Source organism: Glycine soja, chromosome 6 (assembly GCF_004193775.1).
Source record: "Glycine soja cultivar W05 chromosome 6, ASM419377v2, whole genome shotgun sequence".
In the NCBI taxonomy this organism is placed as follows: Eukaryota; Viridiplantae; Streptophyta; class Magnoliopsida; order Fabales; family Fabaceae; genus Glycine; species Glycine soja.
This window is the reverse complement of record NC_041007.1, coordinates 13,262,896-13,290,544: the sequence shown is the minus strand read 5'-3', so window position 1 is coordinate 13,290,544 and position 27,649 is coordinate 13,262,896. Positions and strand designations below refer to the sequence as shown.

Below are 27,649 nucleotides of genomic sequence, written 5' to 3'. Positions count from 1 at the left end.
AAGTGATATGATTTATTAGGAGTGTAAGATAAGACTCAATCCTCAAACACTCAATTCAATCCGATTCCATGTTTGTGAATTGAATTAAGCTATTAGATTTTTTTGGTTTTAATTTAATAAAATTAATTATAATTAGATTGAGTGTGGAATTTATCCAAATCAAACATATAACATGTATCTAAAATCACTTCTAAATCCATAATTTTTCAACGCATTCGATTCGATTTTTGAGTTGGTATGCAAATAGCCAAATACTAATGCATATTCTACGCATATGGCAAAATAATGTGCATTCTGAACATAATCAGGAATCAGAGTGAGAAAAGGGAAATGGATTGACTGGGATGGGTGTGAGAGCACTACACTGGACAGGTGGCACGTGACTCACATGCCCTGCCGTCACGAATACGTTTGACATTTAGAGTAATTAATTAATGATAACCAATAATTTTATGTGCATTCATTAATATTTAAGACCAAATAGTCGTAACTGATAGATAGATATAGCATGTTTGACGAAAAATAGGAGCAGTGACGAATGAGACAGTCCCTATGGCTACAGTGCTACCACATGCATGTCGGTCACAACCCAAAGTGTGGGAAACTTCTATGCAAATTACAATATAATTCTAGTGTTCAAACAAGGAAGCCAATTAACACGATATTTATGTTGGTCAAGTCTAAAGCCTTTCAATTTGTTTTTATCTTTTCAACCACTTGGATATATAAACTACGTTTATTTGAAGTCATACAAATTTATTCCTGTGAAAATAATTTGAGAATGGATTATTAGTTCTCATGTTTGATATAAGTTATAAAAAATTATTTTCCCATTTTTTTTTCTGGAATATATATTACACATAGTTTCTCCACTTTCTATTTCCATATAAATTGGTAGGAATATTGTATTCCCATGGAATACTAGTTATTGTCTAAAATAATTTTCCACTTTTACTTTATTTTGCTTATTTTTTTAAATTTAAATAAACTTTAAAATATTTCAAAGAATATTGAGTAGTTATAAAACATGTTGATACATTCTTAGGAATAATATTTTTCAGGAATGCCATTCTTATGAGTATAATTTAGTCTACGAAACAAACATGCCCGCAGACATTAGTTTTAAAATAAAACCTTGCTTGCATTGTATTAAGACTTATTATTTTTAATTATTAGTTTTGGCGAGGTCCCTCAAAAAAAAAATTGTGGTGAGGATATATTTTACTTATAATTTGGATTTAAAAACTTATAGGATGCCAGAGAAGAAGAAAAAAAGCATAGAAATTCATTTAAATTATTCACATAAATTTTAAATTACATTTCCATGTATGCATAGAAAATACTTCCTCCACCCTTTTTTAATTGTCAGTTTTTTGAAATTTTTTGTTTTTATTTATCTATTATCACATTAATTTAGTTTTTTTCAATTATATCATTACTTTTGTCTTGGTTTTTATTTCATTTTACACATGCATAATGCATTTATTGTAGGATGGAAGAGAAAATAATAAAATACGTACGAAACCCAACAACTATCTTCTTTTTAAAAAAAATTAACTATGCTTCTATCTAAACTATAATGTGTTTGTATATTGATTGGCATTCATTTTCGAACTGCAATTAATTTGTGAGAAGTAATAATTTGTTGCTTGCATGTGAATGTACGTTTGGAAATTTTTAAACTGAAAAACGAATACACCATGCATTAATCATTTATATGTCAGATTACTTGGGTACCGAAACCTTTAAATATAATTAATCCTCCCAAAAAAACTCATGTATGGGTTGGGGTACCAAAGATCTCAGAAGTAATGTGGAGAGAATGGGGCGCCATGATTTTCTAGATAAAGCCGAGTCTTAATTCAATTTTGGTCCAAAAGAAAATAAAAGACTCATTTTTCAATTATTAGCTTGCATGCTAAACGCCCATAATCATGTACTATGTGAGAAGTGGCAATTCCTCGGCTGTAGCATGCCACATGGTTATGTCAAAATAAAAGGACTTGGGAGGTCAAGCTCATGAACAGCATTAGAGAAAGGTAATTTTGTTGCTAATTGTATGTAATGCTAATTAGTTAGAGCTTGGAGCAAGATTAAAAAATATTGAATGAGCTTGATTATACTCCAAGTAATCCAGGCATGCTGATCCAAGCTTATGTTGTGGGGCTTTCATATATCAAAAGCACTTCTTCCCATTGGTTTGCAGCCTCATTTTGCATAAAAAATTAAGAAATACTACTTAAAAGGCTTAAAAGGCTTAAAAGGCAGTTCGTTAATTTTTGTTTGTTCTTTTGAATAAACTATCAATTGACTTATTGGAGTTATTCTGTACTTGCATTTCATTGACTAAATTTAATTACATGTTTTAAAATTTGCATAACTCGAATACTGTCAACTTATTTTTTTAGTGTGAAAAATATGTTTGAAAATTTAGGGTAGTTTGAATACTTTGAAAAGTGTATAAATAATTATCATAAACTGACATTAATAAATTAAAATAAAACACGTTTTTTTTCAAAACTTTCCAACTCATTTTAAAGGGTTAAGTTTTAAGTATATTTTCTATTTCCAATAGAATAAATATTTTTACTTTCATTCAATACTTACTATAAAAGTTAGTAAGATGATCTGTAGGATATAATAAAAGGAATTATCATTACTCATTATTTCAACTCAATGATTATGTTAAACAAAATATTTTAGTTAATTTTTATTTTTTTTACGAGTTGAAAAACTCATTTGATTATTCGATAAGAAAGTTTTCTCTAGTAGCTTTAGTGCTTTTTGAAATACTACTTGAAGTATCATTTTGTAAAATGTTATTTTCTAGCTTTGTATGTTTTCTTTTACTTTTATTCTCTATGTATTTATTCATTTTCCTTGTTATCTTTTTTTAAAATAAATCATGGTGTTACTATTTTTCTATTATTTCTCTTTTAGTTATGCCAATAGTCAGTTTTACTTAACATTTCTAATTTAACAAACTAATTTTTCAATTTATAATTATAAGCTAACTTGTTAGCTTTCAATTAACTTTTTATATTCTAACTAATTTTTCAACTAGTTTTATTGAACATAGTGAATGTCTTATAAATTTTCAAATTACATATAATTTTTTATTTGATACCAATTTAATATTATAATTTAATCATAATATTAAGTGTCCTAGGATATCTTCCTGTCAAGCTAGGTGTTCATGAATAAGTTTGGTTCAGATTTAAGGAAAAATAAAATCAAAACCAATTGATATTAATTAGTTGAGTTTGATTTGAATTTCAATTTTTTTTAACCTTGAACCAAATCAACCTGATAATAAATGGATTGATTCAGTTTGGATTAAGGAATATTTGATATTTTTTTTTTACTTTTTTTAAAATAAATAAAAATGATATGATTTTATCCTGATTTTAACAAATAATAATGTCACAATACACTCCTATTGCTAAAAGTCAAAGAAATCCATCAAAATACAATGATATTTTCTATAATTGCCTCTAATTTATTTATTTTTGATAAAATCTTTGATTTTCCAATTAAATCACAAATATCTCTGCAAACTCCAATTTTTTTATGATTAACCTATTTTTATGGATGATTTTTCATATACACATACTTGGAGATTAAACCCTTAATCACATGCATACTTATCAATTATACCACATCACAATAGTATTGATTATTTCCTAAAAAAAGCAGTATTGATTATTAATTTATATATTACTACTATAGTATATTAATTGCAAATGAAATTAAATTCAAATTGAAACAAATAATCTCAATTAAAATTTGTACCTTGTCAAATAAGGAGGAAGCTAAACTCGTCTTGAAGGGGCCCACAGACAAAGCAGTCTCTGAAGGACGTGTTGGAGGGTAAGTCAATGATGGCCTTTATACTTTATTACCCCAACCGAAACGCAGTTCTCAAAGATCCAATAGCAACCAATACACACTCACTGCTCAAATACCTCTGAATGATTCGATGGATAAAGCAACGCACGCAACTGACAAACATAACCGATAAACCAAAGTCCCATCGCCACTTGCAATTCCTTTCACCGAACTCACTCGTTCATACCCCTTATTACTACTATTATTTATTCCCCTACCTTCTCCTCACTTCTTACTCATCTATTTTCTAAAACACTACTCTTCTCTCCATAAAGCCACCACTTTCTGATACCCTTTTGATCGAATTGAAGAATAACGTAGAATGCTTGTGTGATTCTGTATCATTGCTATGGATAAGTACGAGACCGTTAAGGATTTGGGAGCTGGCAATTTTGGGGTAGCTAGGCTTATGAGGAACAAGGTCACCAAGGAGCTTGTAGCCATGAAATACATCGAGCGTGGTCCCAAGGTTTCTTCTTTTATGCAATCATTTCATCAATATATGATTAATCACAACCCTTTTTGTCTGTTTGTTATTATATTAAGCAGTTAAAGAAATTATAGCACTTGATGCAGAATTGAAGAAAGACTTATGTTTGTTAATTATTCCCTTATGATTTAAGAGTTTAATTTCTATGTACCCGTTTACACTCAACCCATAACTTTTAAAATAGTTAGTGTATAAGTGAAAAAAATTATTATATATGATGGTTTGTGCTGGTCCATACACTACTTACTAGTGATATTATCTTTTTTTTTTTCTTAAAAAAGAATAAAAGGCTTAAAATTTTTAATATGTTTTTTTCCCTCCCTTTTATTCAATTTTCAGATTGATGAGAACGTGGCAAGAGAGATTATGAACCACAGGTCCCTTCGGCATCCCAATATAATTCGTTACAAGGAGGCAAGGAATTTAATTTACTTCTTTTTATTTATCCTGTTGGATCAGTTTGTGTTGAGCACTAGTACTGCACATTAATGAATTATTTGCTGTTTTTTCTTCTTCAATGAGATGTTGATTTTGCAGGTGGTTTTGACTCCCACACATTTAGCAATAGTGATGGAGTATGCAGCAGGGGGAGAGCTCTTTGAGAGGATATGCAGTGCTGGCAGGTTCAGTGAAGATGAGGTTAATAGCTTCACTCACTCTGAGGATTTTCTCCCTTGATTCTGTTTCAGTGTTATGCTCACTTTCTTTCCTTTCATTGTAATGTTCAGGCTAGATATTTCTTTCAGCAGCTGATCTCCGGTGTCCATTTCTGTCATACCATGGTATGCTCGCTCGTGCTCAAGTTTGTGGAAAATCATGGCACTTACAGAAATGCACAAAGTGAGAACTTATGCTTTTGCTTTTATTTTGCAGCAAATATGCCACAGAGATTTGAAGCTAGAAAATACCCTTCTAGATGGAAGTCCTGCTCCTCGGTTGAAAATTTGTGACTTCGGTTATTCCAAGGTATTGGAATTAGTCTTATCGAGCTTAAGGTTTAGGTTACTGGTATAGTTGTTTGAATGTTTCTTGTTTGTGATGTAGTCATCTTTGCTGCATTCGCGACCGAAATCAACTGTTGGAACACCAGCTTATATAGCACCGGAAGTTCTTTCTAGGCGAGAGTATGATGGAAAGGTACTATATTAGCTGCACATTGAATTGGTTCTTTACTCTTTAGAGTTCTTTGCATCTGATTTATTAATATATTGGATCTTAACTTCACCTTTCTAGCCTGCTGCATGTCACTGGAAGCTTAGCTTTTTTGTTCATGTGTTGAGGGGGTGAGCTGATGGGATTTGTGTTGTAACTAAAAACTTACTCATCCCTAATTTTGTTTCTTTGTTCTTCTGATATGCTACCTGGAGTGAAGTAAATTTTGAGTATTTTACATGCTCACTTTTGAACTAATGTATTAAAATATTAGTGATTCTATAATTTTTTTTTTTTGTTTTAAATATTCTTTTAGTTGGCTGATGTATGGTCATGTGCGGTGACTCTTTATGTCATGCTGGTTGGAGCATATCCCTTTGAGGACCAGGATGATCCTAGGAATTTTAGGAAAACAATTCAGGTGCGTTTCCTCCCTTTCAATACTGATTTGCATAATGTGTCATGTTATTTTCACATCATTCTTATCCTGATTTCCTTTCCTATTCTACAGCGTATAATGGCTGTTCAATACAAAATCCCTGATTATGTTCACATATCTCAAGATTGTAGACACCTCCTCTCTCGTATATTTGTTGCAAATCCGTTGAGGGTATGTTATGATGCTTATAGAACTAAACTTTTTTGTGCTATTATTGCAATTCTGTTAGGCTTCCTTGCAATTCAGACCATGTCATGTTTGCCATGTCTCTTTTATGATCTACAAGTATATATGTGTAAGCACTACTGTTATGTTTAGTTGTCAACCTTGCAAACCATTTTGCTAATGAAAAGAAAATATTCAAAAAAACTTTTTGGTAAAATAAACCTTATTGAATTATTGTTGATTGAAACCTATACCTAAAAAGGAAGTTTACGCCCAACCTTTATTTTATTTTCATCATCTGGTCAATTCATGTTTGGTGGATGGGTATGATCGGAGTGTTTCCATTTCTCTTACGTTGACTTTTCCGTGCATCTTATCAGCAAGAACATGAATTTGGTCTTCGTTTCTCTCCCTTGTACTTCTTTCCATATTTACTTAGTGGCATGACATCATAAGGTTTGAGAATTGGGACACTTATGGTACTCGTCTTCTGAAATTTAGGTGCCATGTACAGAATGTACTTAATTTTTCCTGGCTACTGGTATTATATTTAAATATAAAGAATTTACTGAACTTTAGTTATTTTACTAGTATTTGATTCTGTCCTTTTTAATCAAAACCCTTATATAGTTTTCACATCTTTTACATCTCCTTCTTTGGATGCTCTACTAATTTAGTTCAGTATCCTGTGGCTTTACCTATCCACGAAGCAAAAGTGAAGAGTTTAAATGTGCTTCCTGTCAAAGAAGATTCTCTTGAGAATATAACTAACTACATTTGAACTTTGGACTTATTTATGTAGAGCTAACTGCTAGACCATTTTATTTATTGTTCACAGAGAATTACTATTAAGGAAATTAAGAATCACCCATGGTTTTTGAGGAATCTTCCAAGGGAGCTAACTGAATCAGCTCAAGCTATCTATTACCAGAGAGACAGCCCAAACTTTCACCTTCAAAGTGTGGACGAGATAATGAAAATTGTGGGAGAGGCAAGAAATCCACCTCCAGTATCTAGAGCTGTCAAAGGTTTTGGCTGGGAAGGTGAAGAAGATTTGGATGAAGAAGTGGAGGAAGAAGAGGATGAAGAAGATGAGTATGATAAGAGGGTCAAAGAGGTTCATGCAAGTGGCGAATTTCAAATTAGTTAAGGCCCTCAAATTCTTGTGTACTTTATTGAAATATTGTACTTTTTAGAAGTCACCCTTTTTTTGTGTACACGAAGTCACCTATTTATGTGCATTATAATTATGGCTCTGTTCTTGAAATATAGTATCGAGTATCATCATAATGATTGCTATGTATGAGAATAATAGTTGTCTGATTACGTTCTAAATCGACATGAGAACAATAATTGACCGATTACATGCTAAAATCTAAATTACCTTTACCTGTTTTATCTCCAAGATAGAATTACTCAACAATGATCTCAAGAATGGTTGCTATGTAATGATGCCTAAAAGTTCTCACTTCGTTTGTAGAGTGAAACAAGGCCACACTTGAAAATTAAGAATTAGAATCAAATTTGGAAAAAAGTACTTGCAAGTTACTACCATCTTTCTCAAAAATTCAGATCAACCAAATGAACCAATGGATCATATTGATAACGATGAATCTGTTATGAACACTACAATTTTCTAGATCTACAAATTCTGCTAATTGTATTAGTCATCATCAGTCTCCACAATACATATGAGACACCTCTAGATACTGTACAATGCTAGGTGCGAAGTGTATGGGGGAATTGATTGATATTACTGATCTTGAATATTTATATTCAACCGCCTGAGCCAAATGGAATGGACAGTCATATGGAACATATCATACCTCTTTGGGGGCTCATTAGGCACAAAATGCCGTTGCACTTGTTTCACCCTCTTGTGCATCCTCAAGTACTGCTTTTCTGAAATTTCCATGAGTATCCTTTTGATATTTGGAATGTCCTTCACATTCACTTGAACTGAAAATGAATTCCAATTCAAAACATCACTAAAGGGTGGAACATAGCTATCAGAAATCAGAACTGGCACACATTCTGCAAATATTGCTTCCACTACTCTGGGACTAGCTACTTCATAACCACTTGGACACAGACAAAACTTGCTGCTTCTAAGCTTTGTGTAGTAAGAGATTCCCTCAGGAAGTTCCTCATATATTTGCATATCTTGGTCTTTGTTTTTCCATGTACTTAGGAGTAGGTATCTTATATAGCCATGCAGGTGGCCTGCAAAGAAAGCAAGGATGGTCCTTTGAGATGGGGGATACCCTCCAAGACCTTTGACTTCCCCCTTAATAAGTTTAATCTCAGGAAATGAGACATCCTTTGCAGGCTTGAATCCTTCAGATGTATTTGCGTTGCATAGAACCCTTATGGCATTGTTGTACAAGTGATCCACGTAACTAGATACAAGCGGACCCTGTCCATTGCCCATAATAGTATTATTAGATAAAGGGTCTCACTAGCAAAATTTCTGCCACATTCCTAACATTGATGGCCACAAAATTGAAATTTATGTGTTTTGGCTCTTTAAATAACAATTGTTTTCCTTTAAATATCTTAAAATGAACTAATTCAAGTGTACATTAAATATAACTACAAAACTTAGATTAACTTTCTTTAATGTTAAATATATGGACAAATGTACATCAAATATATCTTTAATGCTAAAATTTTCAAACCAATGATACATGAATATGTTTTTAAAGTTTTGCAATATATTCTTAGTAAATGCTATTTATAGTATTAAAAAACAAAATCACACGTCATTATTTAATTTGATAACTTAATAACAGGATTATAAGGAACTTGATATACATTTTGTCCTAAATATAAAGCATAATGCAAACATGCATGGGTGAGTTTTTTGGAAATTCATGCTTTTATATACTCCCCTTGAGCTATATTAATTAAGGAATTCAATTCCCTTATACGAGAGAGAGGGAGAGCTCAATGCTTACCCAATCGTGGCAAGAGAGCATGACATGATCATGGCCAAGGGATCGATTCCAGAAGGGATGTTTATGGGCTATAATCTGTATGTAGTCTTTTACAACAAGGCCAAGGGGGTCTAGGTTATAATTGGAGCCACGATCATACACATATTCGACCAACATAACCACACTAAAGGGCAGATAATACACAAAAGCTTCATCTGGATCATAAGTACGATAGTACCTCCCCTTTTCCATTTCATGTATGAATCTTCCCTCAGTGGCATATATGTCTTTGCTTAGACCATTGTGGAACAACGGTGGCTCCCCTTCTTCATACACAAAAATCTTGAACACCTTTTCCATCTCTAGGTAACTCCTGTCAACAAATTACTAAAATTAATAGAAACTAAAATACCGCTAGTGAGATTATTTTTCTTGAATACAACGGTGGCTCCCCTTCTTCATACACAAAAATCTTGAACACCTTTTCCATCTCTAGGTAACTCCTGCTCAACTTTTATATATGGCCATATAATTTCCACTTCTTTTAGTTTTTCTTTCTTTCTTAATGTTCAAGAATGTGTAATTGTTCAAATACAAGGTGGTTGTCATCCAATAATTCACTCACTAAAAGAATAAAATCTCTATAGAACATGATGGTTAGCATGCATTAGTTTGATGCAGAAACTTGTGCTGGACCAAAAAATATACTTTTATGTACCTATGAAATGCATTGGCGTTTCTGTAAATTGAACCTTGAGGAACATAGTCTGGATCTTGGAGAGTCGGTGTAAAATTTGGAATTTTGCTAGCTTCTCTGATGGAATACCTTGCTTTAGCCAATCTTGCTTCAATACTTCCTAACTTGGTGTACTTGTGATCTCTAAGGTACCCATTATGCTTAAACTTGGTGTCAAGCTTTTCATCACCCTAAAGACACGTACCAAGAAAAAAGATAAGAAACCCCACAAAAAGAAAGAAAACATGAGAAAGTAGCTAAAAAGTTAAATGAAATCAAGACTTGATGAAATATTCTATCAAATTGAGATATACCTCATTGAATATTTCTTGATGAGGACCATGATGATGATCTGAGTCAAATGCAGTTGGAGATGGAGTAGCCTCTCCCTCATCATCATCATGTAATATTGAAGCACTTTTGTTTTCTGTATCCAAAGAAGAAGTTGGTTCTCCCCTCGAAGGTGAAGAAGAGAAATTTAGAGCAAGAAGACTCCGACAAGAAACAACAAGTAGTGAAGTTACGAAGAAAAGAGCCACAAAGTGAGAAGGGCAACAAGTGGAGGAAGAAGAAGAAAAAAAGAATAATTTGCTACAAGAATCTCTCATCTTATAAATTTTCAGTATCTATCTATCTATCTTCATCAACTACGTACCACGCTGATCTCAATTCAATTAATGTGAAGAAGTTGAAGTTGGAAATGGAGAATGATGATATCTGGGGTGGGATGCATTTCTTGGTGCGTAGAGAATAGAGATTCTTTACTGAAGATGCCAAGTTTTCTTACGTACCAAGGGTAACGTTATATGGGGAAAAAAGCAAATTATATTTGTGACTTTTAATAGTGACTATGTCTTGCATGCTTGATATCTTCAGATAAGTTGATAGTAACACATATATGCAATTATACTTAGCGGGATAACGTGTGAGATTTTAAAAAATGAAATTATATTCCTTTTTTATATGAAAGTATATGTCTAGCTATGACTATGATCATAAAAAGATATAAGTATGGAGGGTGATAATTTTTTTTATGAAAGTTTTTTATGAGAATGTAAAAATACCCTTTGGTAAACGTTTTTTTTTTCTTTATAAAAGGATATGTTATTGACGAGTTTTTTCTCTTTGAAAAAGTGTGTCTTTTCACTAAAAACAAAAAAGACATAAAGATGTTATATAAATATAATCAATTTATAAGAAAAAAATATATGATTCAAATAAATTGCATAAATACTGAAATCAACTATTTTTTCTTCATTAAATTTATTTATTATATTGAAATAACTCTCTTTCTTCCTTTTGTTTGTTGTTGACAGGTTCTTTCTTTCCTTTATGCGTAGAGAAAATTAAGAAAATTATTATTTCTTTGAACTTCTTTTGAACAAGCAAGAAGAAGTATATTAAAACCAATCTAAACTACCGTAACAACGAGCTTGATTGTGTGTGTACAAACCATGCTAAGAGATTTCATTATATATCTTAAAGAGAGATGCATCTAATTTCTACAAAGATTGGCAAGGATAATCAAACTTAAAACTTAGTGTTTCATCTGCATTTAATTCTTTTTTGTCAGATATCCATTACCACTAATATATTTCAATTATATAATCCTTAAAATGATTTTATTTCGTGAAGTAGTTAACGACTTAATAACGCGGAAGGGATCGAAACATTCATGGGAATAAATTAAGAGGCAAGTTATAAATAGATGCTTATCTATACTACTTGGGAAAAAATGTAAATTATATTAAACCCAAAATGATATAATAATAAACGGGACATACCCCGCAGTTAAAGAAAATTAAAAGTCTCCCTAATACAAGAATACATATATCAAGATGCTAAAAAAATGCAACAGGTGCGCTTGTCTATACATAAGAAACTTAATCTTGCTAATAACCTCTATGACAGAAAATTGATAATCTTCAAAAATCAGCTTGTTCCTAGACAGCCAAATGCAGTAGACTTTAATTGCTATAGCCAGACAACGTAATTTTCCTTGAACACCTGATGTGGATCTGCCCCTAATTAAAGAGTTAGTAATGCGCTGTAAAGAAGTGAAACGCCTGTGGAAAGGAGCCAAATCACGAATGTGAGCCCAAACTTGGAGAGATTTCCTGCAAGAAAAGAACAAATGAGCATTTAACTCAGGCTCATTTGAACATAAAGGGCAGAGGGAACCCTTGTTCAAAAAAACAATTTTGTCAAGAGTAAGCAGCCGATTCCTTTTAGCAAGTCACAAAATGAAAGACATCTGAGGGGGGATTGCTGGGTTCCATATAACAAAACACCAACTAACACTAGGCTTGACACCTCTAATGTATTCATAGACTTTGCCAACAAGCAATTGGTCATTGGTGCTCCAAGATTGAATCATCTTTTTGACCTCTTCCGTACTTAGCTCTTTAGAGATAATAAAGTCCCTTATTTGAATGATTTTCTTTATCAAAACTGAATTTGATGAAGAAGTATTGTAATTCCACACATCGCTCCCTCTGAAATATACCTTATCTATACTACTTGATATATCTAGAAAGATAAAGAGAAGTTAAATAAAAATTATACCTTAAGGTGTTAACAAAAGTTAAGAAATATTTTTTTATTTATTAAAAACTACAGAAAAAATATACAATTAACACATACAAGTAATAATAATTTATATCACTTTCCACATGATAGAATATTTTATATCAATATTATAGTTAAAAAAAGAAAAAATAAAAGTGACATATTTAGAGGTATGAAAAAAGTTTTTAAATCTTCATAAAATACTAATATAAAATAAATGCTTAAATATAAAATAAATCAATATAAAAACTTTATTATCAAAATTGAGTTGGACATGGTTCATAATTAATAAACTAAGTAGTCTAGTCTCTTTGTAATTTATAGACCCTATTTTTAAGGTTTGACAATTAACTTAATTGATCATCTTATTAGATTGTTGGATAAACTAAATTAAGTTATAATATGTTATAATTTTATTTGGTTTTTTTGTAAATTATATTTTTAGTTCATGTATATTACATTTTAGTTTTAATTCTTATTTTTTTTATTTACAAGATATTTTTTTTATTAATGTAACATTTATTTGTGTCATCAATTGCTAATGTTTTTTTTATCAATAAATATTAGTTATTAATTATTTTTTTAATGGAAAAAGTTGAATCCATCATCTTTCACTTCCTCCCTTCATGCCTAGATCAACCCTTATAATTCCCATCAATTGCTAATGTGACACTTGTTGACATCCATAAACATTTACAATTTCTAATGATTGACCGACCACAAAGACGGGTGAAGGAAAAACTTTAAGAATAATTTAGAAAAATTGAATAAATTAGGTAGATTAAAAGTATATTTAATTCTAAAAAAATATAACAACCAATAGTATTGATAAATTCATGATAAAAACCCAAATAGAAATATAATCATTTGTTGTAAAATAAAGTTACTAACTAAGAAAATTAAAATATTTAAATGTTATTTTATTTTAAATCATGATGATATCGATACAAAATATTAACTAATCTTTATCGTGAAATTAGAGTGAAATCTCCCCCAACCAAGTTGCTATTTTATTTTAACATATCATTCTCAATCTGATTCTCTAACGGAATCAGTATGATATTTTCTTTCTATAAGGATAAATTGTCGGCTGCGGTTTACATTTTCTAATTTTCTTTCTACATGAAGTAACTGATAATTTCCCTTTATTGTAGTAATTTTAAAAATAGATAATTTTTTTTTGAAAACAAAAAACACTAAAGTGAAGAATTGGATAAACGAAAAATAAGTGGTGGGAACTCATTTCAATCTCAACTCTCAACTCTCAACGAAAACCATAATATACGAATACGATACAAAATACAAATACATACAATACAAATAAATACTAACACTCAACATTGATTATTCCTAACATTAATTTTCTCTCTCAACTCAAAACCAGTGGAAAAAAAAAGTATTATTTGCTCCTTCCTTCTTTCGAATCTCATACTCACCCAACTACCCTCGTGCCAGTTCTATCTCTTTCTCCTCCAAAATAATTGGAGTTATGTAAAGTTATCATCTTTTCTCTAAATTGGTTTCTGGGTAATCCTTGTTCATAGCTTTTGGATTTTCCCATCAAGCCTCCTTTTTTGTTGCTAGGGCTTCAACCACACATTGGTGGCAGTGCTGATTTATCACTATTTTTATTAAGCTATGAACTCTCCAATTCATGCCCCTTCTTCATCGGCATCTTCTTCCTCCTATATGCTTCGTCCTTCACCATGCCTCACTCATGCTTCTCGTAACCTCAAGTGTCCTATGTAAGTGTTCCATTTACCGTGATTCTGATAATTTTGTGCTTTGGTATTTTTTTGTTCTGAATTTTGCATTTTTCATCGACCCTTTTTTTTAAAAATAGATTTTTTATTTGGAATCCAATAATATTTCCATTTTATTCCTTGAATGGTTTCTTAACATGGCTTAAAATGGAGTCAATTAATCAGAAACACTGCAAAGGATGTCCTGTTCTAAAATTGAAGTTCTTGACACTGGCATTTATAAGGATTTTCTTCAATGTTTCTACATATTATAAAAAATGTCATTTCGTAAGTTATTGGCACTGGCAATTATAAAAGGGAGTGTTTGTACTTATTATGAAAATGGCATTTTTTGGTTGGAAATGCAGGTCGAGAAGTTATGTTCCATTTCTTGGTTGGTAATTTTTGCAACTTGAACTTAATTTTGGAATGGAGTTTATCTATAACAAATGATTGGATTAAAATGGAAATATCCTGAGAATGAACTCAATGAAGTACTCTTTGTTCCCTTTCAAGTTCGCATATATGTTCATGAGTCATGACCACAAATTTTGCATTTTGAGGGGTCATGAGCATGATTTGATTTTTTTTTTGCATTTTTGTTTCTTTCCTGAAGCATGGAACTGCTAGGCTTTCATCCAAGCAATTTTATGTGTAAAATTTCTTTGTGGCTTTGAATTGTGCATCAAAGTGCAACTTTTCTTTGTCTTCTAAACTTGAATGTGATCAAAACATTTGACACCTCGACACCTCGTACAAAATTGTGCCTTATTTGGTCAATTTTTTTATTACTAAATGTCAAGATTAATAGAATTTCCCCAAGTGTATAATCTTTTATTTTCATAGGTTGTTACCACAGGCAATTTGTACCTCTCAAAAGAAGTACCATTGCTTTGGAGCTAATGTGGAGGCGTCTTTTAACACAAATCCCTTGAAAAATTACACATCAGTCAGATGTTCTCCATGGTGGTCTGAAACACAATCCTTGGTTTCTAACAAAACACTCAACAAACAGTTGTTCACAGTAGAATCTTTAGCAACTTCAACAGCTCAAGATGTTTCTGATACAACTCTTATTGGTGATGATAAGATTGGTGTGTTACTGTTAAACCTTGGAGGTCCAGAGACTCTAGAAGATGTGCAGCCTTTTTTGTTTAACCTTTTTGCTGACCCGGTAATACACTAGGTTTTACAGACTTAGCATTTGAGCTGTCATTTTTTATCCTTCAATTCCTTTAGGTTGAGATTAACCTACAACTACCCATTCCTTATTGTTTGGTGTTGTGAACAATCTCACAGGATATAATACGTTTGCCAAGGATATTTAGTTTTTTTCAAAAGCCATTAGCTCAATTTGTATCTGTCGCAAGAGCCCCAAAGAGCAAGGAAGGCTATGCTTCAATTGGCGGTGGCTCTCCTCTCAGACGCATGACTGATGAACAGGTATGACACTTCCTGTTAACTTTTTTTCTTTTCCTTTATGACATATTTTATTCTCAAATTTGTAAATAGGCATCGGATACTTCAAATTTCAGTTTCCAGAAATTTAACTAATTATATTTGAGAGGGAGTTCTGAGCTGTGTATTTGTACCTGACATGAAATTTGTCTCTTGCCAATTTTCTCAACTTCAGATTTTGTTAAGTGAAAGAATAGCACAAGAGCAGAGCCAAAAATTGCAAAGAGATTTCTAGAAATTAGCATCATTTGTATTTCAATTTCATCTAGCAATAGTGGTTATAACTATTTTTATGTGGTTACTATTACAGCAGAAATATTTTTTCTGTCGGGAACTTAAGTTACTGTCTTGGACAATGTTATATTGCCACCAAATCCTAATATTTTTCCAACCATTTCAATCAAACTTTGAAAATTCCATTAATCCATTGAGATTTTACAATCAACTTATGTTATCCCGTTAAATATTTTTGTTTGACTCTTTTTTTGTCCTGGTAGTCCTAGCTCATCTAATGAACTCCTTCACAGGCCGAAGAGTTGAAAAAATCTCTTTGGGAAAAGAATGTCCCAGCTGAAGTGTATGTTGGCATGCGTTACTGGCATCCTTTCACTGAAGAAGCTATTGAGCAGGTAGTTCATGATGTTGACTTCAATAGAAGTTGATTAAGATTATGCTATTGGTGGATTCTCTTCCCTGTTATTGTCCTGTGATCTGAGTTAAAAAAATGTAGCCGCATGCTTCATATTCTAGAAGAAAGTGTGCAAAATTTCAAAATAAGGGTTGCATGAAGCAGTTGTCTTTGATCTGCATTATTGGGCAGCTTCCATATATCAATTAAATATGAGAAATTAACTACTATTTGGTTTAAAGTAGTGATGCATGGATGAAAACAAATCATGTTTTAAGAAAATCTCAAGGAAAGAAGAAATTATTAAAATGATAACAAAAATCAGGAATGCCAAAAATAAGAGCTTGAAAGTATAACTTTTTCAACCATATTTATCTTTTTGTGATTTCTTGCCAATCTAATTACAATTTATCCTTTAAAAATTATATTGTGTAGATTAAAAGGGATGGAATTACAAAGCTTGTTATTCTTCCACTTTATCCACAATTTTCAATATCAACCAGTGGCTCAAGCCTACGTCTACTGGAGAGTATATTCCGGTGATTACTTTAAAATATTGCTATCTCATTTATTATACTTCAAATATTAAACTATCTAACATTCTGTTATATTGTGAATTGTTATTGGTTCTTCAGAGAGGATGAGTATCTAGTCAACATGCAGCACACAGTAATACCATCATGGTATCAACGTGAAGGATACATAAAGGCCATGGCAAATTTAATTGAAAAAGAGTTGAAGAGTTTTGACTGCCCTGAGGAGGTTCAACATTTGATTAATGCTTTAAATTTTAATGACTTAGAAAAGAAAAGGCATGGTTCCTTGATATTTTTCTATTATCATTACCATTTTCATAATTGAAAATTTGACAGCAATAAGGGTAACTTACTATACTTGCTTAAAAAAACAAGATTATTTATATAATTTATTTAGAATTCGATGTGTTTATTTCTTCACTCCAACAGAGTTACTCTTGTTTCTTTGTGTTTGCATGAGTCCAATTAATTCATGCTCATTGCAGGTCATGATATTCTTTAGTGCACATGGGGTGCCTCTTGCTTATGTTGAAGAGGCTGGTGATCCATACAAGGCTGAGATGGAGGAATGTGTGGAGTTGATCATGGAAGAGCTTGAGACACGAAAGATAACTAATGCATGCACCCTTGCTTATCAGGTATCTACTTTTTGTCTCTTTCTGCAATTGATTCTCCATGAATTCTGATTTCTACAACTTTCTCTTCTTAGATTTTGCATTAAAATGTTACTATATAGTCCTCACCAACCATCACATAAAGAAAGCTCGTTGGGAGAAAGTTTTCACAATTAGTCCTTCTGTCTTCAAACCTACCACCATTTGATACCTCAAAGCTAGACACTACTTTTAGACTTGTCTTTTTCTGGATTTCTAACAATTGATTATAATTCTTGTTACAGAGTAGAGTTGGACCAGTGGAATGGTTAAGACCCTATACAGACGAGACAATAATTGAACTTGGAAGAAAGGGAGTGAAAAGTCTGCTCGCCGTTCCAATTAGGTAAACATATTAGTTTTTTAGTTCACTCCTATGTGTATCTATCATCTCTGCCACTTTCCTTTATGTTTTTCCACATGCACATTGCTAACTTATGCTTAATTCACAGCTTCGTCAGTGAGCATATTGAAACTCTAGAAGAAATTGATGTTGAATACAAAGAATTGGCTCTAGAATCAGGTATAGAAAACTGGGGCCGTGTTCCTGCTCTAGGATGCGAACCTACCTTCATTTCTGATTTGGCAGATGCCGTTATTGATAGTCTCCCATATGTTGGTGCCATGGCAGCTTCAGACCTTGAAGCTCGACAGGTACTCTTTTGAACTCCCATATAAATTTATATTTTCATTTTCTAGATGGAAATAAACATTGTTTTTTAAAAGGGGTAGACATCGCTGGAGGCACTAGTCAGGAGTGTAGGTCATGTAATTTTTAGATATGTAAAAAGAGGTAAAGGAAGATCAGAAAGAACATTGGAGGATATTATTAAAAGGGATCTCATGGTAAATAATATCTCATGAAAATTTTGTTTTTAACCAAACCTAACGGCTTTCTTTTTCTATGATCCATGTAACCAACCTTACCTAATAATTGTTTTTATTTACTACTACCTTCATTCTTATTTATAAGACCCAAATTAAAAGTGGTGCCTGTTCCTTTTTATAAGACTCAATCCATAATGTCTCTTGCATTAACTATTTTTAGACTAAAATACCCTTAACAAAGAGAAAGGAGCATTAATGGCAATGGTATTTTTGGGAAAAAAAAATTTAAGACAAATTTATTGCTATCAATTAAATTGGCTACTTTCCTTAATTTTGAAGAATTAAGTAATTGAGTCTTATAAATAGGAACAAATGTAGCACCGTAGTATCATATTCTAGGTGGAAATTATTCATTCAGTGTTCTTTTGAGCTGTGATTGAAACACAGATAAAAATTTCCTTAGATTTATTGATGATCTATTTTGTAGTTATATACTTGCATCTTGTGTGTGATCTAATTGAAAGTTTGTCTCTTTGTCAGTCCCTCGTTCCATTGGGCAGTGTAGAAGAGTTATTGGCAGCATATGATTCGCAACGCAGGGAGTTGCCACCACCAGTTATAGTGTGGGAATGGGGTTGGACAAAAAGTGCTGAAACTTGGAATGGAAGAGTAGCTATGCTGGCTGTGCTTCTTCTTTTGTTTTTTGAATTCACTGCAGACAAGGGTTTGCTGCATCAGATGGGAATATGGCCCTCGCTTAGATGAATGAATCATGACCACATGCCCTCTAAGCCAGGAATTTTGTTGAGTTCAATTTTTGATCATTTGTCAGTATATGGCTTTTTTGTACAATTAAATCATGTTCTTAATACATAAAGTTTTCAAGTAGTTGTTATCATAGTCAAAGCTCATTTTACAATGTGTTAATGCATGATTAGATCAGTGTAAAAGGCTTGACAGTGGATCAACATAAAATCCATTCAGTTTTGCTTGTAAAATAATGATAGCATATTATGCTACTCAAATCCAAGGCATGCACTCAGTAGGAGTTCTCAAATGTAGTTAGGCACAGTATTTGTGGATGGTGAAGTGAGAGGAAATTTGTATACCACACAATGTTTTTATATGCATTTAAACTTAAGCTTTGTTGATTGGTTTACGTGAGTTGAAAAACTACTAGGCTGTTCTACCTGAAGAGCAGTTGAGGCAATAACAAGTTCTTTGTGAAGTGTGAACTCATTGGATAACACTGGCAATTTTGCTATTTTGTTGGCCAAAATCTACTAAAGAGATTTTGTAAAAGGTGCTGAAATTCTTGTTTGATTCGTTTGCGAATTGGCCTGTCATTCACAGAAGGATTTAGACATGTCTAGCAATATATAGTACTTTCATTTTACAGAAGAAAGTTTAGGAATTCTAGATTTGGACATCACAAACTTCAATGATGACTTGTTTTGCAATTTACAGATGAATTCTACATTAAGAAAAGGTTACAGTTTCTGTAGAGCTATTATTGCTTCAATTGTTCCAAGTCTTTGCATGAGTTCAATTAAAAAAGAGTTATAGTGATGCTAGAGTTGCTACTTTTTTTCACCAAGAGTGAGTTTGGATGATAATAAAAGTAAGATGGAAATTAGATAATAATGCAGGAAGACAACCCTCTCGCTTTTCCTTTTCACTGCCATGGAGGGGGGTATTAGGAGAAAATTTCAAACTTCAAAATTGTTTTACTTTATTAATACTAGAAAAAAGTGACTATTTTGCAATTTATAACTCAGTTTTTTACTTTTACTTTTAATCCTTAAAAAAATGTCACCATTTTTTATTTTATTGGATTTTTATTTATTTCAATTAATCAGTTACAATTATCTCAGCTGCTCAAGTATACATGAATTTAAAAATATATATAAAATTAACACTTACAAGCAAAAGACAAATATACAATGTAAGATTATAGCTAGTTGTCAAAGTAGCATGATTTCGCTTTATTGAAATAAAAAGGCTAAATTATGTCCATAAAATCTAACTCGTTTGGTTGAGTAAATTATTGTAAATCTTCTGACATTATCTTCAATTTCTACAAATTAATAAAAGACTAAATTATACTTTTGATCTTTCTTTAATTTTTTATTTATAATTTTGGTCCCTCTATTTTATATTATTTTTGTAATTTGGTTTCAATTAAACTCTAGACTTAACATATTTACTAAAAGTATCATTCAAAAATAATTCAATTAATTAAAATCTAAAAAATAAAATATAAAAATGTATGCAAAATTGAGGATTGAATCAAAATTATAAATTTTCTAAAATAGGAATACCAAAATCATCAAGAAAAATAAGTGGACCAAAATTCCGGATCAAGAATTAAAAAGGATCAAAATTACAATTTAGCCAAATAAAAAAAGCATAGACAAACAAGGGAAAGTGGTGTTTGAAGGTTTTACAAAGGTTGATAAGAACAAAAACAGTAGTTTCAAGAAATCAGGAAAACAAAAATACCATAATCAGTTATAACATTTGCAACTGAAACTTACAAACCTCAGGTCATGGCACATAATCTGAGAACATAATTACAAGTAATTTATAAACTGAAGCAGATGTGGCTTCACTTCTTCTCTCCCATCTCCACACTACCAAGACTAAATGAGAAATCACCAATTCCTCACAGCTTAAATAATACCAACTCCAAATTTAGACAGAAATGAAAAGAAAAGCTAAAAGAGATCCTGTTGTCAAGAGATCAGTCACTAAAATCAAAGCTTCCACTGCGAGAGCTGCTGCCGTTACGACTATGTAAAGAGAGGCCCCTCATGTGGCCAGACAAATTAGAACCATCCTTGTTTTCCAGAAAAAACCTCTCCCTCTCAATGTGTTTTGCAGGTGGTGGTGGAATTGCTACAGGGTGAGGAACCTGCCCATTCTGTTTTGGCCGTGGAGGTGGAATCACAGCAGGTGGAGATCGGGTATCAGCTTCTCGAGATGGTGGGATCACAACAGGTGGAGATCGAGTATCAGCTTCTCGAGTTGGAGGTTCTATCGAGAGTGGTCGTATTAGAGGACGATTGAGTCTCTCTCCAAGCAAACCCAAGCAAGGGATGTCAGTTTCAGTCTCCTCGTGTTCAGGCCTTGCACAAGCCTTTCCCTTGCGTAATCTGCACGGAATTAGCCATACAGAGATTAAAGAATTTTGAAAATTTAGTATTATCCTTCATTACAAGAAGGTAATAAATTGAATTCCAGAAACAGGGAAGGCACCTTCGGACTAACTGTTCAGGCTCCTCTTCCTCCTCTGCTTCTTCATGGTCAAATCGACTGGCAGTTGTTGTAGCTCTGCCAGCAAGAAGGTCATCATGTCTTGCAAGAACTTTCTGAAGTTGCTCATTCAATTCAATTGCTCGAGAAACTATCCTTTCATCTCTACAAAAGACCAGTGCATGACCGGTGTAAGGAACAAATTTACCATATAGTACTAATAAATGCCTGTGTTGTGCATGTACAAATACATAAATATTAGGGAAAATAGCAAGAAAAGATTTTTTTGCAAAAAGTAGTTCCAGTTTAGGAATAATTAACTATTAACTACTCGATCCGTGGAACATGTTCAAATACTGATTACTGAGTAACCTTTGTTGACCTATTTGTTAAAAAAACTAGAAATGTTTTTATCATGAGTATCTCTTGTGCTTGTCCCATATAAATGGTACATGCACGTGTTCATCTAAAATTCTGCCTTCCCTTCTCCTTAGGAAATAAGAAACATAAAAACCAAAATTTATGCTTTTCTTGAACCCGCAAGGATCTTACCATGCTACTGGTGCTTTGTGAGGTAGTGAATCTCCAAGTTTCACATACCCAGAATAGTTCTTGTTATTCAATTCTAGAATTCATCCTTTTTTATGGAAGAGGCAACCCTAAACAAGGAAACTAAATCTTAATAGAAAAAATCCTGTCTAAAGTAAAGAAACTGGGCAATGGAATGAATGAGACTAAATAACAGAAATAAATCCTGGCAGGTCCTATCTAATTGTATCAGAATCGAATTCTGTTAATTAGATTCTATCTAATTATCAGCTGCTGTATCCATTATTTCTGGCCTTGACCTCAGGGGTCTAACAGATCAACACCTAATATCTACTGACAGTATATTATTAAACAAAGCCTACATAGTTTTCTTTTTGGGGTTTGCCAATTTGAATAGAATGCGTATCAAAGCAAATTTCTTAGAGCTACCAACAGACTAGAAGCAAAGGCAATGGACATCCATCCTCTGATCTGAACCATCTCAAGTCCACAAAGGAGAAAAAAGGAAATTGTATAGATAAAAAACAAGAAAATTGAATTTTCAGGTAGCCTTACCGGGAAGCCATCACAAGATGCATAACCCTTTGTTTTTGAAAAGAACATTGTTCTACAAGGTCAAGGGTGAATTCATCCCTTGCTCCCTAAAAAGGAAAGCATTTATAAAGCAAAAGTTAGAAAGTAATTATTTACAGATTCTATAACTAACTCTCGGCACTTACCTGAGGATTTTGAGCATCAACAACATCAAGGACCTCTTTTAGTACTTCTAATGCATTGCCAGCCTTTTGAATAATGCTGCAAAATACAAGTAGATGAAAATGAAGATTTGAACAAATATTTTCAGAATGAACTTAAAAGAAATTAAGAAAAAAAAAGTCCACTCAAAAATAGATTTTGAAACTGTCTCTCACCATTCATTTCATTTGATAAAAAATAATTCGCATTTGGCTAAATCTTATTATCCCAGTTTCCATCCTCTAACCAAAGTAAATAATTCTTTTTACCATAATATATCATTTACAACAGAGTCATCTAGCAAACTGTTTCTAAAGATCCTATCATTCACAACTACACTAAAAATGAAAAGCAAAAGTCACCTAGATTCAGGGACAGTCTGGGACTCTGCTGGCTGAGCAACTGCTTCATGTTTAGGTGAGGCTTGCTCTCTGTTTGGTACATTACTAGTCCTACTAGGTTGTGAACTAGGATTATTTGATTGGACCACTTGATCCCTTTGAGCAAACTGCACTCCAGCACTCTGTTAAAAGTATAAACCCAATGTCATGACTTTGGTTTTAGTATTGGCATTCAAAGGGCATATAATAACTAACTAGTATTGGAAAACAATTATATTCCCCAGAAACCATTTTTCTTTTTCTTTTGGTAACAACAACTTGTATTGTGTATAAAGAGAGTAGGATAGTAATAGCTGTCAATAATTATGTAACAAAATAAAGAGAAGTTAATTAGCAACGTGAAGAACTGTAAATAAATGCTTAGCACCTAGCAACCGGCATATTTGCAGACCATCCATGGACTTGATCTCTGATACATATTAATACTACCATCATCTATATACCCCTTTTGATATGACAAGAGCACTTACCATCATGTCAAAAGTTAAAACTCCCAGTAGAAGTGCAACTGTTGACTTTAAGTTTGACCAAGGTTTGCCCTCAAACTTTGAGATAATTAGAAGCATGTTGAACCTAGGATTCGAACCCGCATTGGCTCTGATACCAAATGATATGACTAAGAGTACTTATCATCATTCCCAGTTGTTAGTTGAGGTGTAACTCTTGACATATAACACTTTGTATTAGATGCAAGCCTTTTACTTATTTAAGCTATTGGGTATGGATCACAGGATTGAACTATACTCAAACTTAAACATGTACCCTCACAACCCTTTATGCATATCATTCCCTCCCTCAAAGAAAGTTTGCTCCCAAACCTTGAAATAATTAGAAACATATCAAACTTGAGATTCAAGCCTGTACCAGCTCTAATACCAAATGATATATCAAGAGCGCTTACCACCATAAAAATCTTAATTTGTTAGGTGAGGTGTAACTCTTGACATACAACACCATGCATCAGATGCAGACTCTTCCCTGTTTAAGACATTGAGCAGGGTTCACTGGGTTGAACCTTGACCTTGACAACTAACATGTACTCTCGCAACCCTTTGGGCATATCACTTCACTGTTGCTCATAGTTCCTTTCCCATTTAATCATCACAATGCACTCAAACCAATATAAGCAACTACCATATAAGTATAACCTGACCATCATTACCCTAAGTTAGCACTTAGCATCATATATCCAGTTCAAACGTGGACACAAAAAATACTCCTTCCAGTAAGCAATTAACGTTTCAATTGCTGCTAATTGAAAAATGACTGCTAGCCTCTTATACTTTTAAAATCATATATTTAAAATAAACTTTCTTTCTTTGCCTAGACAACAGCCTAGCCACCACCTATTCATTAAATGAATCCAGATCAAACCATAATTGTGTCACAAATGTGTACCTACCACCAAATCATAATATGCATTATAATACTGTGGAAACTTTCCAGATGCACCACCAAGGGATGTTTGTGTGGCATCTAGTAGGAGAAATATCCGCTCCCTCACAGGCAAATCAGACTGCAACCAAAGAACGAGAGAATAAAAAAGTGAGGTTAAGAAAAACTGACAATGCTAAATAACAGAAGTCTTTGTGGAGAAAACTCACCTTTTTCTTCACAATTTTTACTAGAATAGGAATAATTCCAGTATCAATCACCTGCTCATGAATATGCTCTCCAATATTGTTCATCAACATTTCCAGCAACTACAAAATCAATAGATCAAAGATGACTCAGTAAAACACTACAGAACAGGAAAGCAAGGAATGTAAATATTCTACACAAGAAAGTCAAATAACCAAGCTTTTCAGTAGTGAAAATTGTCTTTATATTAGTTTATCATTATAGGTAAAACTTTTAGAAATCCACACAAAAAGTTATGAATAACTATATTCATAATGAAGTCATTATACTCACCATGACAGCAAAGAGTTGAGTATTGGAGTGTTTGCTTCCTAGTCTCTTTTTTATAGCTTTAACAACATCTCTTGCTTCCCTGCATATTCAAATGATATGATAGTAAATTAAGAGCCAGGGATTATCCTGACAATCTGACACATTCATGTATGTTCATAATCAAGTGAAGAAAGCCAAGCCAGGGATAATGGTGAACAAGAACCATGAAGAGCATAATTTGAATTGCAAATTAAGAGCTCATTTGGATTTAATTATTATTTAAGATTTAATAAAATAAAAATTCAAAAGCTCTCCTAGTAAGATTTTGATTATAAGCTATTTTGAACACAAGATAAACTAAGCCAGCAATAAACTAAGTATGTCATGCATCAGATATCCTTCATTAACCAACTAATCGAAAGTTATAACTTTTCCTTTTGAAAAATAAAACAAATTTCCAAATAAAAAAGGTGCACCTAGAATGAAAAATAATTTGTTCCTAGAAACCCAGCTATCAATTTCAGCAAGACCAAAGAAAAATGATAATTCATAAGGATTATCTTCAAATAATAAGGAAACAAATAATTAGTTGCTTAGTTTAGCTCAAGTGCCAATGATAGAGATCATAGGTTTGATTCCTATGCAAAGAAAGAAAAAAGAATCACACTTACAAAGTGCCATAATCAAATCTGAAACATAAAAAGTTATGAACAAAACTAAATGAATTTAGCTCTCATGTGATTCAATCAGAAAGAAACAACACCAAATAAGGAAATGAAATCTTTGTTGGTACCTTTTATCATGAGCAACTAGCTCACAAATTTCAATATTTTTTGTCCAATCAGTTTCAGCCAGCTTCTCGCTTGTTGCACCATTGACTAGCTCAGCCGCCATCTTTTTCTAGATAATGATCTAAAAATTAAATCGTATATAAAACGTTAAAGATATTTCAGAAGCAGAAACGAACAGTCAACAAAGTTAATATCAACTAAATTAAATTCAGCGGTTAACCAACAAAGCCTTCTGATAGATTTTCCAACAAAAGTACACAGTAAAATAACAATTTGGGACATGCAATTACAAATATAAAGACAAAAAATAAAAAAAGCAAAGCTATAAGTAATAAATAACAACAATTGAAGACCAAATTGAGAACCAACTTTTTCACCTTTATGAATAGCATGAACGGAGACCAAGAAAAACTACAAGTGAAACAAATAAGAAGAATTTAGAGGCCAATGGTTTGTCTGTAGATATAATTTACAGTAGAACATTATAGCATCATTTGATCCATATTGTAGCCAACCTCATCCAGTGAAAAAAAAAACTTTTTGTTTTTTGTTGTCGTTGTATGAATAGCATGATAGAATGAATGTAGAGTACCTCTTCAGATTTATGAGAAGCCAGTATCACACATAGTTTTAGTTAACAGCCAGTCTTTAAGCAAGTATAAAGCAAAAATTTGGATTCCATATCAATCAGACAGGTAACCATCATGTACAATAATCTGCAGGGAAATGGATGGTGATTGAAAACAAAAAGTTGCTATCCTGACATGCATAATTTGTAACAAAAATCAAATCACCTTCCAGTAAAATGAGCTCAGTCCAAAGTGAAAAATGTCATCATGTTACAATAGCAATCGAAATCTGAACAGCATGTCAAGAATTACCTGCAACAGAAAAAGAAAAAAAATCAAAGCCGAAAATTCAGAACATATGACTGAATTTCAGTGTCAAATTGCATTGAAGCAAAATAAGCCAAAATTACAATCTTTATGATCAGAAGCTAAATGGGAACTTATTAACCAGAGAAAAAAAAGTTATACCCCAAGAACAAGAAGAAATGAGACAGTGAACGCGAACTGTGTAATTAAAATTACTGCATAAAACTCCCTACTTTCTCTCCTCATAAGCAAGAATAATCAGAAATCATAATTAAGCTAAAAAAACTAAGAATTGCTTCACCATCTAACTGAATCATAATTCCAATTGCTCTCAGATCTGAATTAAGACACACCAACAGAACCCACAACTCCAAGAGACACAATTCAAACTCAAGAAGAGTGAAAACCTCTGAAAAATCAAAACTTTGGCGAGTTTGATCTTATGGGGTGCGAGAGTTAACACCCACCTGTGAATACGGATACAACGATAGAGATGACGAGGAAGAAGCCAAGGAAGCACTGATAGGCCCTAAAGAGCTTCAGCATTTCATTTCACCACGGAAGATCAAGTGCCACCAAACCAATTCTCTTGCTTTTTCTCTTTTTTCTTAACTTCAACCTTTTTTGGAGTATGATGATTGTGAAATTCGCAAGTGGGGCACTGTATTTTAAGGTTGGGGACAAATTGTTGGCTTGCACAGAAAAAAGGTAAATATATATATATATATATATATATATATATATATATATATATATATATATATATATATATAAAAGAAGGGGTTTATGTGATTTAGCATTTTTTTTTTTAATTTTGTCTAAATCAAACAAAAAAATCGTTTTAATTTGTATAAATTATTTTTATTTTATTTTTTATTTTTAAGACATTTTGAACGATAAAAAAATATTTTGAAAAAAAATGTTATGTAAA

At 32.4% G+C, this 27,649-nt stretch overlaps 5 protein-coding genes across 13 annotated transcripts; 2 read left to right on the top strand and 3 right to left on the bottom strand.

The window, feature by feature from the left end:
- The first annotated feature begins 3,912 nt into the window (after positions 1-3,912).
- On the top strand, positions 3,913-7,498 carry LOC114415905 (serine/threonine-protein kinase SRK2A-like). The gene is made up of 9 exons (XM_028380771.1): positions 3,913-4,357; positions 4,718-4,792; positions 4,916-5,017; positions 5,107-5,160; positions 5,252-5,344; positions 5,423-5,515; positions 5,847-5,951; positions 6,042-6,140; positions 6,973-7,498. The coding sequence occupies exons 1-9, from the start codon at positions 4,238-4,240 to the stop codon at positions 7,282-7,284; spliced, it is 1,053 nt and encodes a 350-aa protein (XP_028236572.1). The 5' UTR covers positions 3,913-4,237; the 3' UTR covers positions 7,285-7,498.
- Positions 7,499-7,666: 168 nt separating this feature from the next.
- Positions 7,667-9,511, bottom strand: LOC114415906 (probable glycosyltransferase At5g03795). Its single transcript, XM_028380772.1, has 2 exons — positions 9,092-9,511; positions 7,667-8,550 (listed from the first exon to the last, which is right to left on the bottom strand). Exons 1-2 carry the CDS (start codon positions 9,428-9,430, stop codon positions 7,888-7,890), a joined length of 1,002 nt encoding a protein of 333 aa, XP_028236573.1. The 5' UTR covers positions 9,431-9,511; the 3' UTR covers positions 7,667-7,887.
- Positions 9,512-9,727: 216 nt separating this feature from the next.
- On the bottom strand, positions 9,728-10,512 carry LOC114415833. The gene is made up of 2 exons (XM_028380699.1): positions 10,121-10,512; positions 9,728-9,997 (listed from the first exon to the last, which is right to left on the bottom strand). The coding sequence occupies exons 1-2, from the start codon at positions 10,412-10,414 to the stop codon at positions 9,728-9,730; spliced, it is 564 nt and encodes a 187-aa protein (XP_028236500.1). The 5' UTR covers positions 10,415-10,512.
- A 3,217-nt stretch (positions 10,513-13,729) lies between these two features.
- LOC114415898 (ferrochelatase-2, chloroplastic-like) lies at positions 13,730-19,466 on the top strand. The gene is made up of 10 exons (XM_028380764.1): positions 13,730-14,119; positions 14,963-15,290; positions 15,416-15,559; positions 16,102-16,203; positions 16,638-16,741; positions 16,838-16,964; positions 17,224-17,376; positions 17,637-17,737; positions 17,844-18,045; positions 18,760-19,466. Exons 1-10 carry the CDS (start codon positions 14,013-14,015, stop codon positions 18,982-18,984), a joined length of 1,593 nt encoding a protein of 530 aa, XP_028236565.1. The 5' UTR covers positions 13,730-14,012; the 3' UTR covers positions 18,985-19,466.
- A 1,209-nt stretch (positions 19,467-20,675) lies between these two features.
- Positions 20,676-27,383, bottom strand: LOC114415895 (TOM1-like protein 5). Of its 9 annotated transcripts, none has more exons than XM_028380755.1 (13): positions 27,186-27,383; positions 26,638-26,724; positions 26,436-26,559; positions 26,221-26,254; positions 25,846-25,964; positions 25,074-25,152; positions 24,764-24,862; positions 24,562-24,675; positions 23,121-23,281; positions 22,743-22,818; positions 22,579-22,664; positions 21,478-21,639; positions 20,676-21,374 (listed from the first exon to the last, which is right to left on the bottom strand). In XM_028380755.1, exons 5-13 carry the CDS (start codon positions 25,944-25,946, stop codon positions 20,963-20,965), a joined length of 1,290 nt encoding a protein of 429 aa, XP_028236556.1. In that variant the 5' UTR covers positions 25,947-25,964; positions 26,221-26,254; positions 26,436-26,559; positions 26,638-26,724; positions 27,186-27,383; the 3' UTR covers positions 20,676-20,962. The 9 variants fall into 9 exon arrangements, with proteins under 9 accessions (XP_028236556.1, XP_028236559.1, XP_028236555.1 ...); XM_028380758.1 differs by lacking the exon at positions 27,186-27,383 and adding an exon at positions 27,126-27,143; XM_028380754.1 differs by lacking the exon at positions 26,436-26,559.
- Between the last annotated feature and the right edge of the window lie 266 nt (positions 27,384-27,649).